Genomic DNA, 16,292 nt, shown 5'->3' with positions numbered 1-16,292 from the left:
ATGTTCCCAGGCACAACAGAGTAAGACGATAAGCAGTACAGCAGTATAGCAAGCAGCGAAAGCAGAAAGCAGCCACTAATGAGCACTAGACTCTAATATACAGTGGGACAAGCAAGCCCCATGGGAAGCACAGGAGCGTGCCCATTAATAACTAAACAGCAATAACAGCTATAAATTTAATCTAGTGCATTCCAATCAAATCTGTCATTATCTCAAACCCTTCGAGCCCCATATTGGGTGCCAAAAAGGACTGTGGTGGTTTAGCCCCAGTAAGCAACTAAGCACCACACAGCCGCTCACTCAGTCCCCAACTGGCAGGATGGGGGAGAGAATTAGAAGAGTAAAAGTGAGAAAACTTGTGGGTTGAGATAAAGACAGTTTAATAAGTAAAGCAAAAGCCAAGCACGCAAGCAAAGCAAAACAAGGAGTTTCTTCAATATTTCCCAATGGCAGGCAGGTGTTCAGCCATCTCCAGGAAAGCAGGGCTCCATCAAGCGTAATGGATACTTGTGAAGACTGTGCTGGTTTTGGCTGAGAAGGGGTTAATTCTCCTCACTGTGGGGGTCGGCTACCTTTCCAGCTTCCCGCGCTCTGCCGTGTGGCGGGGGGGGGGGCTGGGAGGGGCGGGGCCATGGTGGGGGCGGGGCCATGGTGGGGGCGGCTGACCCCGACTGGCCAATGGCAGGTTCATTCCATACCACGTGACACCATGACCAGTATGTTGAGGGGGGGCAGTTGCAGCTCGGGAGCGGCGCGGCGTCGGGTCGGCGGGCGGCAAGCGGCTGCGGCGCGGGCGGTTTGTTTCGGCGGTTCGTTCCCCCTCTGCCCTCCCTTCCACCCTCCCCCGGGGCTTTGCGCCTCTCGTTGTTCTCCTTTACATTGCATTTCTACTGTTGTTTTCTTTTAATTTTAATTATTAAACTGTTCTTATCCCAACCCACGAGCGTTACCCTTCTGATTCTCTCCCCCAGCTACTGGTGGGGGAGTGAGCGAGCGACTGTGTGGGGCTGAGCTGCCGGCTAAACCACGACACCTGTGCACCCACCCCTCACCGCACAGGGGTCCCTGCACAGCCACCCCCATTGCATGGCGGTCCCCACGCGCTGACCCCACTGCACAGGGATCACTGCATGCCAACCCAATTGTGCAAGGGTCTTCGTGCACTGGGCCCCCATTGCACGGGGGTCTCTGCACACTGACATCCAGTTGCAGAAGTGTCCCTGCACGATCGCCACCATTGCACGGGGGTCCCCACACACTGCCACTGCCACTGCAGGGAGTGGGGCTGGGGGGGGCTGTGTGCCCTGGGTGGGACTGGTGAGGGGAGCTGGGGAGGCTCTGTGCCCTGGGGGGACAGGGAATGAGGCTGGGGGGGGCCTGTGTGCCCTGGGGACACAGGGGATTGGGGCTGGGGGGGCTGTGTGCCCTAGGGGGACCGGGGACTGGAGCTTGGGGGGTGCTGTGGTCCCGAAGGAGCTGGGGAATAGGGCTGTGAGCACTGGGTGGGACTGGGGAGTGGGGCTGGGAGTTACATGCCAGCCTGGGGGGGCTGCGAACTCAGAGGGGGTGCTGGGAGCTGTGGGGGTCCCACACCTTTCCCTGCCCACCCCAGTCTGCCCAGTTGCCAGTCCGGTGTCACACATGAGGAACCTCAAAGGAGCTGATTTTGCCCCCCAGCTGGACAGCCAGGAGGGCATAGAGAAGCTGCTCCTTGAGCTGAAGGTGAGCTGGGGACTGAGGGGCTCTGCTGCGGCACCGTGGGGAAGGGTGACCCTCCCCCGAGGGCCCTGGGCTGGGTGCCGGGGGTCTGACACCCTCCCCTGCCCAGAAACACCTCTTATCCTTCCAGGGCAATGCCAGCCAGGCCTCCCGCCTGCGGAAAAGCCAGGTCTGCGACAAAGTCCTGCGGCTGTGTGTCGAGCGGATGGCCGAGCCGGGGGGCTCGCCGGCACTTGCCGCCAGCGTGGCAGCCGCAGCCGAGGCAGCGTGCCAGGGCTACCTGAGCGCCGCGCCGCAGCCCGCTGCTCTACACCTGGAGAAGATCCTCTACCACCTGCTGAGGAACGTGGCCGGCCGCGGGAGCGGCGGTGCCTGCTGGAGGGTGGCCGACCTCCTCCGTGCCCGGCTGCTGACCTACCGCCCCGGCCAGGCACCCTCCAAGGACTTTGCGGCCATCGCCTACAGCAGCTTCAGCGTGCTCTGGAGAGGGGCCGACACACTGGCCGAGCCCGACCGGCCGCAGGAGGAGGGTAGAGCCGTCCTCTTGGCCCGTCTGCGAGCCCTGCGCTTCCTCCTGCTGCGTGAGGAGTGTGGAATAATCGCTGGAGGTGACTTAGAAGTTAAACTTATGTTTCTAGATAAGGTACAGCATTGAAGAAGCTGTCAGGGTGGAGTGCAGCTGATGTGTGAGGAATCCATTCCACCGAAGTTCCCCAGTAACCACCGATGTCGGCAGTGCCAGGAGAACTTGGTGTACTGACTCCAAGAGGAGCTGTCTGGAGGGTGGAGCGGTGCGGAGGCATCGCGGCCAGGGTCAGTGAGAAATGGGAACTTGAGGTACCATGGAGCTGGCACGCTGCGTATTTGCCACCCTGGGCCAACAGGCCGTCATACTTTTGACAAAATGATGTCCTTTTGGTGAACTTTGCTCATTATAATATCATTATAGTAGCAAAACACACCTCCATCCAAAAAGTTACCCGCCTCTAAGGTGTGACCACCCCTCACTGGGCATGCGTTTGGAATTTCTTCTAGTCTACGCTTTTAAAAGTAAAGGGAGGAAAATTTACACCAATCATAATACAGGTTTGTATGACCAGAGTCACTCAAGCTCCACCTGAAAGACAAAAAATAGCATAAAATGTGTGAAGAGAAAGAGGGTGTTAGGGAAGATACCATCGCGTACCACTCTGACTTCTGGGACCTGTTGATGGGCTGAGCCTCTCTTCCCCCCCACTGGGATGCCTTTGGGTAAGACTGGAAACCTCTACAGAGTCACTTTAAATCTCTAATGCGTTAGAGTCGCTCCACATTAGAGTTGCTTCATGTTTGTTCTGCGTAAATCTCTAAGGCATTGGAGTCGCCTTGTAAATCTCCATTGTGCAGAGTCGCCTCATATTCATTTAGCACACTTGTAGCCTAGCATGTCTTTGGCATTTATGTGTGTCTTGTAACCAGCAATCTTATCATCGGCAATCCAAAGAACCTGTGTATCTGTTGCTTTAATAAATTGCAATATTTGTTAATCTAGCCGTGATCGTTCTCATTGAATGCTACCGGCTGCGGCAGCTGCCAAATTAGTTACCAACAACAAATACTCTGATGAGTGGTTACTTCTACAGCCCTTAGAAAGTAAACCGTTGACCAAGTCTGAGACTAAGACTGGACTTAGCTGCACCTAGACTCCTCTCAGAGAAGGAGTTTAGAAAGCAAGGGGGTCCTGCCTGAACCTCATGACTCAGTGGTAGGGTCTCCCCCTAGCCACTCCTCAGACTCCAACTATTAATGCAACAAAGGGGACGGGGCGGCCTTGCTGCTGCTGCAGCCCCTCTTCTTCACCTCCCAGACAGCACAGCAGGCAGCTGCCGCCTTGTACGAAGCCCAGCGGGCGCCATCCTCGGCTTTCCTCAGCCGGCAGCTCGGGGACTGCTTGCTTGCGACTCTGCGAAGGGAGGCGGCGGAGCCCCCCACCCTCCAGCAATCCCTCTGCTTCTTCGAGCTCACCCTGGAGCAGTGCCGGCATCTCTGCAAGCGCGGCCAGTACAGGGAGGCGGAGGAGGCAGTAGAGGTCGACCACGTAACGTGGTTGATCAGAGCCTCTGTGAGTAGCTGGAGGGTTCGTAACCCTGCTGCGGGCTCGGTGCTCCCCTTAATGCATCAGCAGTGTGTCCCTCTCTGGTGTCTCTGGCTGCCGGCAGTGCTCGGTGCTGCCCTGGCCCCACGAAAGCTGCTTTTCTCCTTCCCTCCCCTCTGCAGGTTCCTCCTGATGGTGTCGAAGAGAAGCTCACAGCGAAAGGGCTGCTCTATCGCAGCCTTCAGCTCTTGCCAGTGTGACCTACGATGCTTTCCAGTGCTCCCAGGTACCAGGGGCCGTACCAGTCCCTGGCACTGGGGGTGGGCGAGACCCTCGTGGTGCTGGGTGTCTTCTCCCATCAGAGGTGGTGGCACATTGGTGGGGTTGGAAGGGGCTGCTCACGCCACCCCGGGGAGGTTCTGCGGGGGCTGTGGGTCGCTGGTGGCCTCTTGCCGGCCATCCTCTCCCTCTCCCTGGAGCCGTTGCAGGCGGCGGGCTGGCCGGGTCTCTCCGTTCTCTCTCCGTCGTGTCTTTAATATCTGGGTTTCCCTTGCGGCAGTGCTGTGCACGTTCAAGCTGGCCTACATCTTCTACAACCAGAACCTTCATGAGGAGGCCGGCTCTGTCCATGAGCTCTTCTGCAAGAGGCTATAGATGGCAGGTGCCTATGCATGTCCAGAGATCCCCCCGGAGAGGGTCAGCCCTTGTGTAATGCTTCTGGCAGAAACTGGGCTGAAAAGCCTGGTCCTGGTGCTGGGGGAGGAGAGGATGGGACTAGCTTTTGCTCCTGGCATGACCCCCAAATCCCTGCTCTGAAGTTTTCCCTGCCACGTGCCCCATTCAAATATCCCCTGCGGCTGACCAGGCTTGTGGCTCGTGCAACGGGGGTGGCTGTGCAAGGACCCCCGTGCAATGGTGGTGGTTGTGAAGGGACCCTTGTGCAACGGGGGTTGGTATTCACTCTGTTTGGGTCCCGGGGCGTATCTGTTCCTCCCTTTAAAATGCTCCGGGGGTTTTGGGGATGGAAGGCTCTTTCTAATCCCTCTCTCCAGCAGCTCCTCCCTGGGCTCCGTCCATGAAGCCCCTAGACTCAAGTACCTTGCCAGGGCAGCCCCTGTTGCCTACAGGCTCCCCGGCTGCCTGCAGTGAGGGCTGGGGGTCCCTGTCCCTGTGGAGCAACAATGGGGCGTCGCAGGGGGGGGTCTGCTACTGCTACTGCTTTAGTTTAGTTTAACGGAAGTGTTTTTATTTGGGTTCTGTGACAATAAAGCTGCTGCCTTTGGCACTGTCCCCCTCATCTCTCCTGCCCCCTGTCTGAGTCCCTCCTGCCCCTGCACCCTGCTCCCCTTTGACCGCCTGGGGAGGGTCCCTGGGGCTCCTGCCCTCCTCCTCTGCTGCTGGAGGTGACCCAGAGCCCCATCCCTTGGTTTTTGGGGTTGGGGGGAACCTCAGGAGAGTGGGAAAGTGTCAGGGGGTTGGTGCGCTGCTTGCTCAGGGCTCCATCGCCATGGCAGTGCTGGGCCGTAGCCTCTGCCCCTTGGGGGGGACCCTCGATGCCCCCTCTGGGGGGGTGGGTGTGGGGTGGTTGTTAGGGCCCTGCAAGGGGGCGGCCCTGCCGCCCGCCCCCCGCCCCTTTTCGGGGCTGCTGCCTCCCGCGGTCCGGAGCGCTGCCGGCCGCCGGCCGCCAGGGGGCGCTGTGCAGCGGGGCAGCGAGAGGCGCATTGGCGCCAGAGCGTCGCGGCGGGCCAAGATGGCGGCGGGCGCGAAGGTGGTGGAGCTGGTGGTGCGGCAGGTGGAGCCGCTCCAGGGGCAGCTGGAGCAGGTGGGGCCGGTCCGGGGGTGCTGTGTGGGTCGGTCCTGCCCGGCCGGGGCTGTTGTGGGGGCGATGTGTGTGAGCGGCGTGGGCCGTGGGTCTGGGGGATGATGTTGGGGCCTGGCAGGGCTGGGAGGGCAGAGTGGCCTGTGGAGGCTGGAGGCCGTGTGTGGGAGCGGGCTGGACTGGGGGGCCTGGGGGGGAATGAGTGTGGCCAGAGTGGGCGCGGGGAAGGGGATGTTTGAGACCATGGTGGGCTGGGAGGAGTGGGGGAGAGTTACTGGACCAGGCTGGCGTGTGGGGAGTGGGGAGGGATGTGTGGGGGCAGAGTGGGCTGTTGGAACTGGGAAAGACGATGTGGGGAAGGTGACAATGGGGGTCCCTGGCAGTGGCCTGGAGAGCTCATTGCCTCTTGTGGGGATGGGGTAGAGTCGGTGCCAGCCCCAAGGAGCGATGGTGTCCCAGCCCCCTTCCCAGGGGTCCCGTGGGTTCCCCCCGGGAGGCGAAGGCAGCAGGTGCACATCCAAAGCCAGATTGTTTTGTCGGGGGGAACACGGAGCACAACGATCAGCCGTGGGGCTGGGGGGTGCCCGTGTATGGGGACAATACCGGGACACCCCAATGCCCTTGGGGGTGTTGGCATGTGTGTGTGAGCAGTGATGGGGTGCTGGGGTGTTTTTGTGGGTAGGGGGGTCCCTAACTATTACCGGCTAGCAGTGGTGACAGGAGGTGGCAGGGACATTGCCCTGCCCTGCCCCCCGGGTATTATAGGGGGCTGTGCTGGGTGCTCCTTGCCCCTCATGCTTGGCCCCGTAACAACTTGGGCATAGGGTGGCCATGGTGAGGGCCGGGCAGGGTGGCCTGGGAACATCGCATGGGCCTGGACAGCCTGGGGGTTGTGAGATTCCCGGGGCTGTGTGTGGGGCAGCGGTCTGGTGGGTGAAGGCTTCTTGCGAGTGGGAGACACCCCGTGGGGCTGGGCCTGCCGAACACTTGCACACCGCAGAGCAGGCCCTGAGGTGGGTGGATACACGGTCCTGTGTGCCCCCGGTGTGTGTGGGGCCCAGAGCCTTTCCCTCCCAGCCAGGGCTTGTAGGCTGCATGCTCCCACCGCCGACTGTCTCCCCTCCAGGCTCCCTGCCCCTCTGGGGTGCACTGTGTGGGCCAGGCTCCCACAGACCCCCTGGGTGCCCTGGAGTCTCCCTGAGCTGCGAGGGGAACCTGCCCAGAGCAGGGAGTGGGGGGTGCCAGTGGGACCCTACTGCCGCCCTCTCCTTCGGAAAGGGAGCGCCCCTCGATGGGAGCACGGGTGGGAGCGGTTCACGGCGGTGTGGAGCGATGGCAGGGGCAGCCGCCGCTCTCACAGCGCCCTGGGCACGAGCAGCAGTGTCTGCAATGGGGGAAACTCTTCCCAAGCAGGGGGTGACGGCGGTGCTGGGACTGTGTGGGGTGGTGCAGGGGCTGGCAGAGAAAAGGGGGATTCCTCTTTCTGTGGGGACTGGGGGTGCACTGGAACTGGGAGGGGGTGATGGGCATCCCTGCAGTGAAGGGACTGAAGTTGTCGCTGTCCTGGTGCAGGCCTTGACTGGAGGGGACTGGGGAACCTGGGAACCCTGGGGAAGCCCAGCTCTCAGCTCTGGGGCAGTGGCGGGCTGAAAGGCTCCAAGCAGCGTTAGTGGGGGGGGCTGCCCCCAGCCGAGCCTGAGCCCCCATCTTTGCCCCCGCAGCACGAGTGCATCTCCCTCCGTGGGTTCCGTTTCCCCACAGCAGACCCCTTGGGTTGTGCTGGGCACGGGCACTGCAAGGGGCAGCTCCTGGAGCAGGAAGGAGCCGGCTGTCCCCCAGTCCCTGCGGGAAGCGGCCCCTTTCCCTGAGGGCAGGTCATGCCAATGCACAGGGCGCCGTGGCTGGAAGCAGAGCTGGGGCACTCGGGCAGGTGCCTGCCCCTGCCTGCGTCCCCGAGACAAGAGTCCCCAAAGGCCTGAGACCCTGGGGTGAATATTTTCCTTCCTGGGCAACTTGGTAGCAGCTTAAATTCAGAATTACTGATGGACCTGTCTTGTTTTCTCTCCCCTTCTTCCAGACTGACCAGTGCACGAAGCTGCAGGGATTCCTGGTCTTCCACAGCTTTGGGGGCGGCACCAGCTCCAGCTTTACCTCCCTGCTCATGGAGGCCGTCTGCCTCAAGGACAGCAAGATGTCCAGGCTGGAGTTTTCCATCTGCCGAGTCCTGCAGGCCTCCACAGCCGTGGTGTTGCCCTACAACTCCATCCTGAACACCCATTCGAGCCTGGCGCACTCATGGTGGACAACGAGGCCACAACAGGACGTTGAGAGGCTCACCTGCTGCAACCGTAGTAGGTTGATAGAGCAAATCGTGTCCTCAGCCACAGCCTCCCTGTCCTTCGGTGGGGCGCTGAACGCTGGCTGAGCCAAGTGAGCGATCCTGGGCGAGGATGAACGAGCAGACAGGGAAGGGTGACGTTGTAGAGGGTGCCGGCCACAGGCTGCCTGAGCAGGGAGAACAAGCGGGTGAGGCCATCGACAGACAGGTTGGAGCAGCCCCATGTCCACAGGAACCGGGTCCTCATGGGGGGCTTCAGAGAGCCCTGCTGGAGGGGCAGCACAGCGGGACAACAAGCAGTCCAGGAGGCCCCTCAGAGCGTCGATGAGAACATCCTCCTCCAAGTGACCGAGGAGCCAACGAGGAGGAGAGGAGCTCTGCTGAGCTCATCTGCACCAGCGAGGAGGGGCTCTTGGAGATGTGGAGGGCAAAGGCTCGATGTGGAGCATGAAGGGGACGTGTGAGGTGGGTCCGTGTGGGTCTCTGGGACACGTGCTCAGCAACGGCAGTGCCCGTGGGGCAGCAGCCTTGTGTGTTTCTTGGAGGAGCTGCTGGTGGTGCCCCCGTGCAGGGGCTGAAGAGGAAGGAGCTGCCTGTGTCCTCTGGAGGTTTCGCTGGGGGCTGGAGCTCTACAGAAGCAGGAGAGGGGCCACGGGCAGCGGCTCCTGCCGACACAGCGAGGGCAGCCGCTCGTGCAGGATGGTGGAAACGGCCTCCTGCCTCCCCACTGGGCAAGAGCCAGGTCTGAGGCAGAGCGGTCGTGGGGCACACAGGCAGAAGGGAAAGCAGCAGCATCACCTCCTTCTGAACCGTCAGCTGATGTTGATTGACAAGGTCATGCACTTGTCCTACCATCACAGATTTCCTTCTAATCTTTCGAGTTTTATTTCAAAAGTACTGGGACCTCCCCGGGCGGCTCCCAAAGGCGTCCATGTCTGCCAGCTTTGGTGGTAGGACCCAGTTCAGGATGTCCCTCTAGAGCAGGACTAGGATGAAGATGGCGATCTCCAGGAAGGCAAGGAACAGAAAAAGTGTCCTGTGGGACAGGAGAGGGGTCAGGACAGAGCAGGCCTTAGACACGGAGGCGGCCGTTGCAGCAGCAGGCGTTGCCCCAGGGGGAAATGGTCGTGGTACACCGCAGCCTGCGCTGCGTGCTCTTCATGCTGCTGCTCAAGCCCTTTTTCCCCTCAGGACCTGCAGGAGCTCCTGCAGCACATTAAAGAATTCCACCAGCTTCTGGCGTGGAAACGGGCAGGGCGCAAACCTGCCCGGTTGCGTTGGTGTTGGCCTCGGCCTCTGAAAGGGGGTTGAGGTGAAGCCTGGCCGTGGCGCTGGAGTAGCCGTTACTGCTGGGCGCAGGCCCATCTGCACCGAGATCCAGTCGTAAAAGTGCTGAGTGGAGGTGTAGACTCCGGGCTGTTTTGCTCTGGCACAGCCTTTCCCCCAGCTCGTCACTCCGACAAGCCAGAAGTAGTCCGCGTTGTTGTCTTTGCAGACGAGAGGACCACCGCTGTCACCCTGCAGCGGAGGATTAAGAGCGGCTTAGGGTGGTGTTGGGTGGCCTCTGCCAGCGCTGTGGCTGTCTCCTCCTGTCTCTCAGCACCTGCCGGAGCTGTATTCAGCGCAGAGCACGGCTCTGCTGAGGCGCTGGAGCCTAGAGAAGCTTTTCTAGGAAGGGGCGATGGGCCTGCAAGGCAGGGCTCTCATCTCATCTCTCCACTCTGATGCTGGGTATGTGGCAGGCGGCTGTTGCAGGACCGGGATCTGCCAAGAGCATTGGCTGGGCTTTCTGGGCAGAGTCGCAGGCCTCCGGGACAAGGGGGGCACTGGGCAGGGACGTGCAGCTGGGGAAGGGGAGGTGAGCGCCAGCCCCAAGAGCGGTGGGAGGGTGACCTGGCAAGCAACGCGCACGCCAGGGTACGCCTGGGCGGTGGTGCCAGGGCTGCCTGTGCTGCTGGGGCTTGACTTGTAGCGCGCTCCCACCTGGCAGGTGTCGATGCCGCCCTGCGCATAGCCGGCACACAAGTTGTGGCTGTGGATGGCCCCTCTGTACCACCAGCTGCTGTTGCAGAGGTTGACGTCAATGAGGCGGACCTTGGCCTCCTGCAGGACATCAGTCGAGCCTCCAGCTGTGAGCACAGAAAGGAATTAAGACCCAGCAGCTGGCTGCCAGTTCTCCCCCCCTCTCGGGGTGAACCCCTTCCCTAGGGCTTGGCTTTGCATCCTGAGAGGCATCGTACCGCTGTGTCCCTTCGGTCTTGCTTTGGGTAAAGGGTCAGGCCCGCCTCTCTCTAGGCGTACGTCCCCACAGCCTGACTCCGGCTTTCGCCTCTGCTGCCCGGAAGCCCAAGCCCAGTCTCCCCAGCGTGCCAAGCCTGCCCTCAGGACACGAGTACTCGTTGGGAACTCACATCTTGCAGTCGTGGAACCCCAACCACTGATGTAGCAGGCTGTCATCTCTGACACTCTCAGCGAGGCGTCAGGCACGCAGGCAAGCTGTATGTAGGAGCTGCACTGGACAGGCTGGTCCAATTCCAGCAACGCAATGTCGTTCCTCTCCGAGATACTAGTGTAGTGTTCGTGAGCCAGGAGCCGCTTAATATTGCGCACTTGGGCCTCGGGGCCCAGCTGAGTCAACCGAGTGGCCCCGATCACCACGCGCCACATGGTGATGTGCCTGGAAGGCAGATGGAGAGAGAGGTGAGGGCAGCAGAGCCACGTGCTGCAGCAGTCCAGCAGCTCCCTGCCTTCTGCTTGCCCGGGGAGAGCGGGAAGCAGCGCTACGGAGGGTGCGACTGCCCTAGCACGCCTTAGGCTGCAGGAACGTCGAGCTGGAGGCTGCTAGGAAGCAGCGGCACGAGCCCAGCCTTGTCCTGAGCAGTGTCTCAGGAGGGCTCTGCAGTGCCCAGGCACTGGGCGTACTGCAAGGAAGCGGGATGGGAGTAGCACGTGGTGCTGCGGATGTGGTACCTGCCGGTGGTGTGGGGCTGTCCCCCTTGCCTGGTCCTCCTTACCTAGCCTTGATGAAGCAGTGGGCTGCTGTGAGGACCCACTGTGGGCTGATGAGGGACCCTCCGCATATATGCCCCGTGCCTGTTTTCCCAGGATCCTGGATGCTGACGATCCAGGGCCAGGCCCCTGGCTGGGCATCTGTGCCGCCCACGACGCGCAACGTGCCGTAGTGAGAAGCCATGGGCCGGAGCCCGCAGGTCCCTCTGTAACCAGAAACTCCTTACTGTCCTGCTGGCTGGCTGGCTGGCTGCTGTTGAGGCTGAATGTCAGCCGTCTTCCCTCCCCACAAGGCGCTGCATGGCCAGCAGGGCCAGGGAACGCCGTGGGGCGTGAGTCCGTCCGCCCCAGTTCCTGTTGTAGCCCTGTAGGCGAGTTGTGCCAGCAGCCTGCGTGCCGGCGAGGAAAGGAGGCTCCCACATAGGGCTCGGGAAGCTGTGGGGCGGTCACAGAGGACAAGCGGGCACCCTCCGGTGAACGCCCTAAGGGGTGCCCCAGCTCCCTCCCCGAGCCTCGGGCCACTTACCCACAGTTGTCCCATGTGCCGTACACAGGCCAGCACACGGCCAGCAGGACCAGGACGGCCAGCAAAGTCATTGCCGACAGCGTCACGTGGCAGCTGCAAGACCGGAGGGCTCGTCGCGACCAGTGCAGCAGGCGACGTAGTGCCCGCAGTGCTCGCGCTGCCTGCGGAGCCCTCGGCCCTGGGGCTGATGTCACAGAGTCGCTGGTTCCGGGCACTGGGCGTGGTGGGCTCTCGGGGAGGCGGGGGGAGTCATGGCGGGTTCAGAGCAGGGGGGGATGCAGAACCTGGGATCGGACACCCCCGACAGGGCCCCGTGGAACGCTCTGCTTGCAGGGTGAGGGTGTGCAGGCCCCCCCGTGGCAGGCAGCAGCGCCTGGCTCCGAGCACTGCCTGCTAAAAGCTAGCAGGAAAAACCCACTGGGGCTCTGTGCCTGCCCAGCCTCCCAAACACCCGAACGCTCTCTCCGCCTCTGCGCCTCATTTTCACCAGAGACCATGGGTGTGTGCACGTGCACGGACGGCCACACCGCGTGGGCTCCAGCACAGGGCTCAAGCATCCATCCCCAACGGGATCCAGCATCCAGCCCCGAGGCGGAACCACAGCCCAGGAAGGGGAAACATAAAGAGCAGCCCTCTGCTCTAGCCCCCGCAGGCACTGGGCTTGCGGGCTCCCAAGAGCAATGGGGTCTCCCTCTTGCTCAGAGCGCAGCTGCGGCACGCGGGGGGACAGCAGGAGGAAGGGGTGGGGGCAGGGGGCAGGCAGGCAGTGACCCACGTGCTTCAGCTGCACCCTTGGAGCGGCTGCGTGCAGCGGCGCCGCGTTCAGGGCTTGGCAGGTCGGGTGGCTCCAGCCTCCACGCGACAGGGCCTTTGCCCTCGGAGGGCAAACCTGCGAGCGGCTGGAGAAGCTGGCAGGGAGCAGCCGGGGCCGTGCCGGGCGGTGGCTGTGGGGTCAGCAGGGGCGGGGCCCTGGGGACAGGGCCAGCGGCTACGAGATTGCTAGAACGAGACCCGTGGGAGCGACCGGCAACGGGGCCATGGGGAGCGCACCGCTGGGGATGGGGCCGAGGAGCCACAGGGCTGTGGGACCACCAGCGATGAGAGCCTGGGCAGGCGGGGAGACCAAGGTCATGGGGACTTTGGGGAGGGAGAAGGACACAGGGTTGGGTGCTGTGGCGTGGGATGGGCCGCGTGGGGTCCATAGGGGCTGTAAGGTGAGAGGGCAGGTGAGTACCTGCAGGGTTGTGGGGAGCTGTGGGGAGGAAGGCAGTGGAGCATGCGGGGGCCATGGGGCTGGCCTGCGAGGAAATGTGTCCCCAGTTCCTGGTGCCTCAGTACTCTCAGACTCACTTACAGGGGCTGGCCAGGACATTGCTAAAGGGTTGCCAGCCTCCAATGGTGGAGAATAAAATCTACCGTGGCCTGAGAAGACGGTGGTTCCGCCTGGTTCTACAGTGGCATCAATACCGTGCGGGGACGGAGGGCAGGAGGGAGGGCAGCTGAGGCTGGCACGCAGGGACCCAGCTTGCGGCAGGCGGCGGGGTGGCACCCAGTGCCTAGCAGCTGAGACTGGCCCTGGCCTCGAGGGTATGCAGGGACTGGCATGCGGGGCAAGACCCTCTCCGCGCGCCCCAACAAACACACCCCAGTACATGGAGGTTCAGGTAGAAAAGGCTTTATTGAGGGTGGGGGGCTGTCAGAAGGGCAGCGGCCCGTCCATGACCCTGGGGAAGATCTTTCCCAGTGCAATTGCCTGGTCGATGTTGGTCTCACACAGCACATGCAACAGCAGGCGGTGGAAGAGCTCGGGGTCGTACCAGGAGGCGTAGAGGACAACAGCAGCCAGAGCAAAGCCGACAGCCAGCTGCAGGCTGACCAAGAGCAGGATGAGCGTCCTGTGGGGCAGAAGAGGGATGGGAGGCAGGGCAGGCTGGATGCGTCCCAACCAGATCCTGCCTATGGGATGCAGGGTGTGTTCTGGGAGCCCCACAGCCTGCTTCCCCCGCCATTTCTCATTGCTCCCCCGGGCAGGGTGGTGCACGAGACGCCGCAAGCCCAGGAAAGAGCCCTGGCTCAGGGAAAAGCAACGCTGAGCACTTCCCAGCTGCAAAGCCCACAGCCAGCCAGCTGCTCCCCAGCTTGTGAGCCCTGCTGGCTGGAGCAGGGGTCCGGCCCATGCCAGCCGCTGCCCGGGAGCGGGCCCCACGGCACCCACTGGGGACACTCACTGCAGCCAATAAATGAAGCCGCGTCTCCTCGCCAGCATGTCCCTCTCCTGCAGGTCAACACAGAGCAAGGACACTTGTCACACCCTGCAGCGCAGCCGGGACAGCTGGAGTTGCTCGGTGCCACTGGCCTCTGCCTCATGCAGGAGCATAGCCCGTGCGTGGCTGTGACCTCCATGGACCCCGGTTCCCAGGGAGACCCCGCTGGCCAGGGCAGGGGCTGGCACGGGCATCCCCCTTACCAGCTGTGCTTCCACCAGCTCCGGCAGTGTAGTCCCCGGCACCTCTGCCTCCTTCTTCCTCTGCTGCTGGCTGCAGGCAACAGGGCATGGTTGGACGAGTTACAGACCTCCAGGGCCATGCATTGGGTCCCCTTCCAACCATACAGCACCCCAGGCAGGCAGGGAATGGGCTCCCCTGTCACACCGGGTGCTGCACATACCCCCCACACCATTGCCTGGCTCCAGCACTGGCAGCCCCATCGCTCTGGGTGCTGCAGAGACCGCCCTAGACACCTGTGTGGGGCGAGGGGCCCAACTCACCACATCTCCTCCTCCTCCAGTGCCTCTTCAAGAGTCTTTATTTGCTGACGCAGCACCTGGGAGAAGGAAGGGTCTGAGTCCCGGAGGCCGCTGTGGTTGGAAGGGGTTCCAGCCCTCCCACCCCGGGGCCTGTGGCACCCATCTCTTTTCCCCCAGCCCTTTCAGCACTACCTCGGTCCCCTGGTTAAACTCCTGCAGCCAGGACACCATGTGGGCACAGTGCTTTCCCACCTGCAAAACCACCGGCGTATCACCCTCGTCCCTCTCCAGCCCCAGGGCCATGCCCACTTGCTGCCCCACTGCCCCAGGGCACTGGGAGACTGGGCAAATCACAGGGCCACGCATAGCGAAGGGATGGACACCCCCAGCTCCTGGGGAAAATGTCCTCCCCAGTCACGCTTCTGCCCGCAGCCGCTGGCCCAACGCAGCGAGGTGACCCTCCTTGAGCAGCGGGGCCGGACGAGACAAGATGACCTCCAGCGGCCCCTTCGAACCGCTGAGCCCCAGCCTGCGCAGCTCTGGGACGTGGGCAGAGGAGAGGATACCAGCCTTTCTGCTGAGCGTCTCTACGGCATCGTCCAGGTCCTGATATTTGTCCTCCTGCACACAGGAAGGAGAGCAAGGGCTCAGGGTCTGCAGCCCCGACCCACATGTACCGGGAGCCACTCCACACCTACCATAGTCTGCAGTAGCTCCTTGCTGCTTGCCAGTTGTGTGCAGCTGTGCACAGAATCTCTGCTGGCTCCTTGAGGAGTCCCCACAGCATCTGCTGCCTGCAGGAATGGGGAACCATCAGATTCCCTGTCACAGACATACGCCCGCTCACACATGGCACTGCCCCAGCTTCCCAGGCAGCCCGGCCAGGCTACTGCCTTCCCCCCACTGCTCACAGCCACACACAGACCCCCATCCACTCCCTCGCCCTGCCGCTGGCTGTGGGGACCACGGGGATGCTCTGCCCTCACCTTCCACTCCTGCATCGGGAGCCTTCCACTGCACGGCAGACACAGGACAGCACCTTGGCGAGGACCCTCCAAACTCCTGCCCAGCAGCACTGAGCTTCTGCTCCAGATGCTCCTCAGCCCCCGGGAGCAGCCCTCTTTATACCCGCTCGGGCACCCGTGTCACAGGCGAACGGTGACACCGACGGCCACAGCTGCCCACTGTGACACGGCCGTCACCTCCCTGGGGCTGGCACCAGGACTGACGTGGGGCCCAGCCTTCCCAGTTACCGGGGAAACAGGGCACCACTCTCAGCACCCACTTATCGCTGGCAGAGCAGGCGCTCTGGGGCCTGACTGAGGCGCCAGCAGAGATTCTGTGCAGAGCTGCTCACAACTTGCAAGCAGCGAGGAGCAACTGCAGCTTATTAGGTGAGGAGCGGCTCCTGGTGTTCAAGCGCTGTGGCTTCAAACCCTGCACAAACGGCTGCCCTCGCTGTGTCGGCAGGAGCCGCTGCCCGTGGCCCCTCTCCTGCTTCTGTAGAGCTCCAGCCCCCAGCACAACTTCCAGTAGGACGCAGGCAGCTCCTTCCTCTTCAGCGCCCACCCAGGAACACCACCAGCAGCTCCTCCACGAAACACGCAAGGCTGCTGCCCCACGGGCACTGCCGCTGCTGAGCACGTGTCCCAGAGACCCACACGGACCCACCTCGTGCTGGCCGCTCCAGACCCATGCTCACTGCGAACACGCAGCACTTCCCTCTCCCTTTCCCAGGTCCCTTTCTGTGATCTTTTCCCGTGCTACCAACCCTGTTCTGATGGAAAATACCAACCCCCGGCATGGCCCTCCTGCATTTTGGGGGCAAGAAATCACTCCTCCCAACATCCTCCTCTGTTTTTTGGTGGTGGAGTCAGAATCAACCTAGAATGACTCACAAAGAGACCGGAGATGGAAAGAGCAAAGGGGACCCTCCCATTGACCTTTACATACAGAGTGATTAGAAGTAAGACACATAATAATGTGCGAGCTAATAAAAGCACAACTGGATGAAGCACTAGATTCAAAGTTCCTGTTGCTCTCGGTGACCACCAAGTAAGG

General features: G+C 62.1%; 2 protein-coding genes and 1 long non-coding RNA gene across 3 annotated transcripts; 1 reads left to right on the top strand and 2 right to left on the bottom strand.

Annotated features, from left to right (window-relative positions):
• The first annotated feature begins 5,537 nt into the window (after positions 1-5,537).
• On the top strand, positions 5,538-8,037 carry LOC135317771 (tubulin alpha-1C chain-like). Its single transcript, XM_064474185.1, has 2 exons — positions 5,538-5,615; positions 7,690-8,037. The coding sequence occupies exons 1-2, from the start codon at positions 5,544-5,546 to the stop codon at positions 8,035-8,037; spliced, it is 420 nt and encodes a 139-aa protein (XP_064330255.1). The 5' UTR covers positions 5,538-5,543.
• An 888-nt stretch (positions 8,038-8,925) lies between these two features.
• On the bottom strand, positions 8,926-11,143 carry LOC135317770 (acrosin-like). Its single transcript, XM_064474184.1, has 5 exons — positions 10,965-11,143; positions 10,362-10,627; positions 9,934-10,079; positions 9,215-9,468; positions 8,926-8,986 (listed from the first exon to the last, which is right to left on the bottom strand). The coding sequence occupies exons 1-5, from the start codon at positions 11,141-11,143 to the stop codon at positions 8,926-8,928; spliced, it is 906 nt and encodes a 301-aa protein (XP_064330254.1).
• Positions 11,144-13,144: 2,001 nt separating this feature from the next.
• On the bottom strand, positions 13,145-14,311 carry LOC135317928 (uncharacterized). The gene is made up of 3 exons (XR_010376503.1): positions 14,253-14,311; positions 13,953-14,022; positions 13,145-13,380 (listed from the first exon to the last, which is right to left on the bottom strand). It is a non-coding gene; the product is annotated as an uncharacterized LOC135317928 (long non-coding RNA).
• Positions 14,312-16,292: the final 1,981 nt, after the last annotated feature.

This window comes from Phalacrocorax carbo, chromosome 27, assembly GCF_963921805.1.
Source record: "Phalacrocorax carbo chromosome 27, bPhaCar2.1, whole genome shotgun sequence".
In the NCBI taxonomy this organism is placed as follows: domain Eukaryota; kingdom Metazoa; phylum Chordata; class Aves; order Suliformes; family Phalacrocoracidae; genus Phalacrocorax; species Phalacrocorax carbo.
Note: the sequence above shows the minus strand (reverse complement) of the source record. Positions and strands in the feature narration are given on the sequence as shown.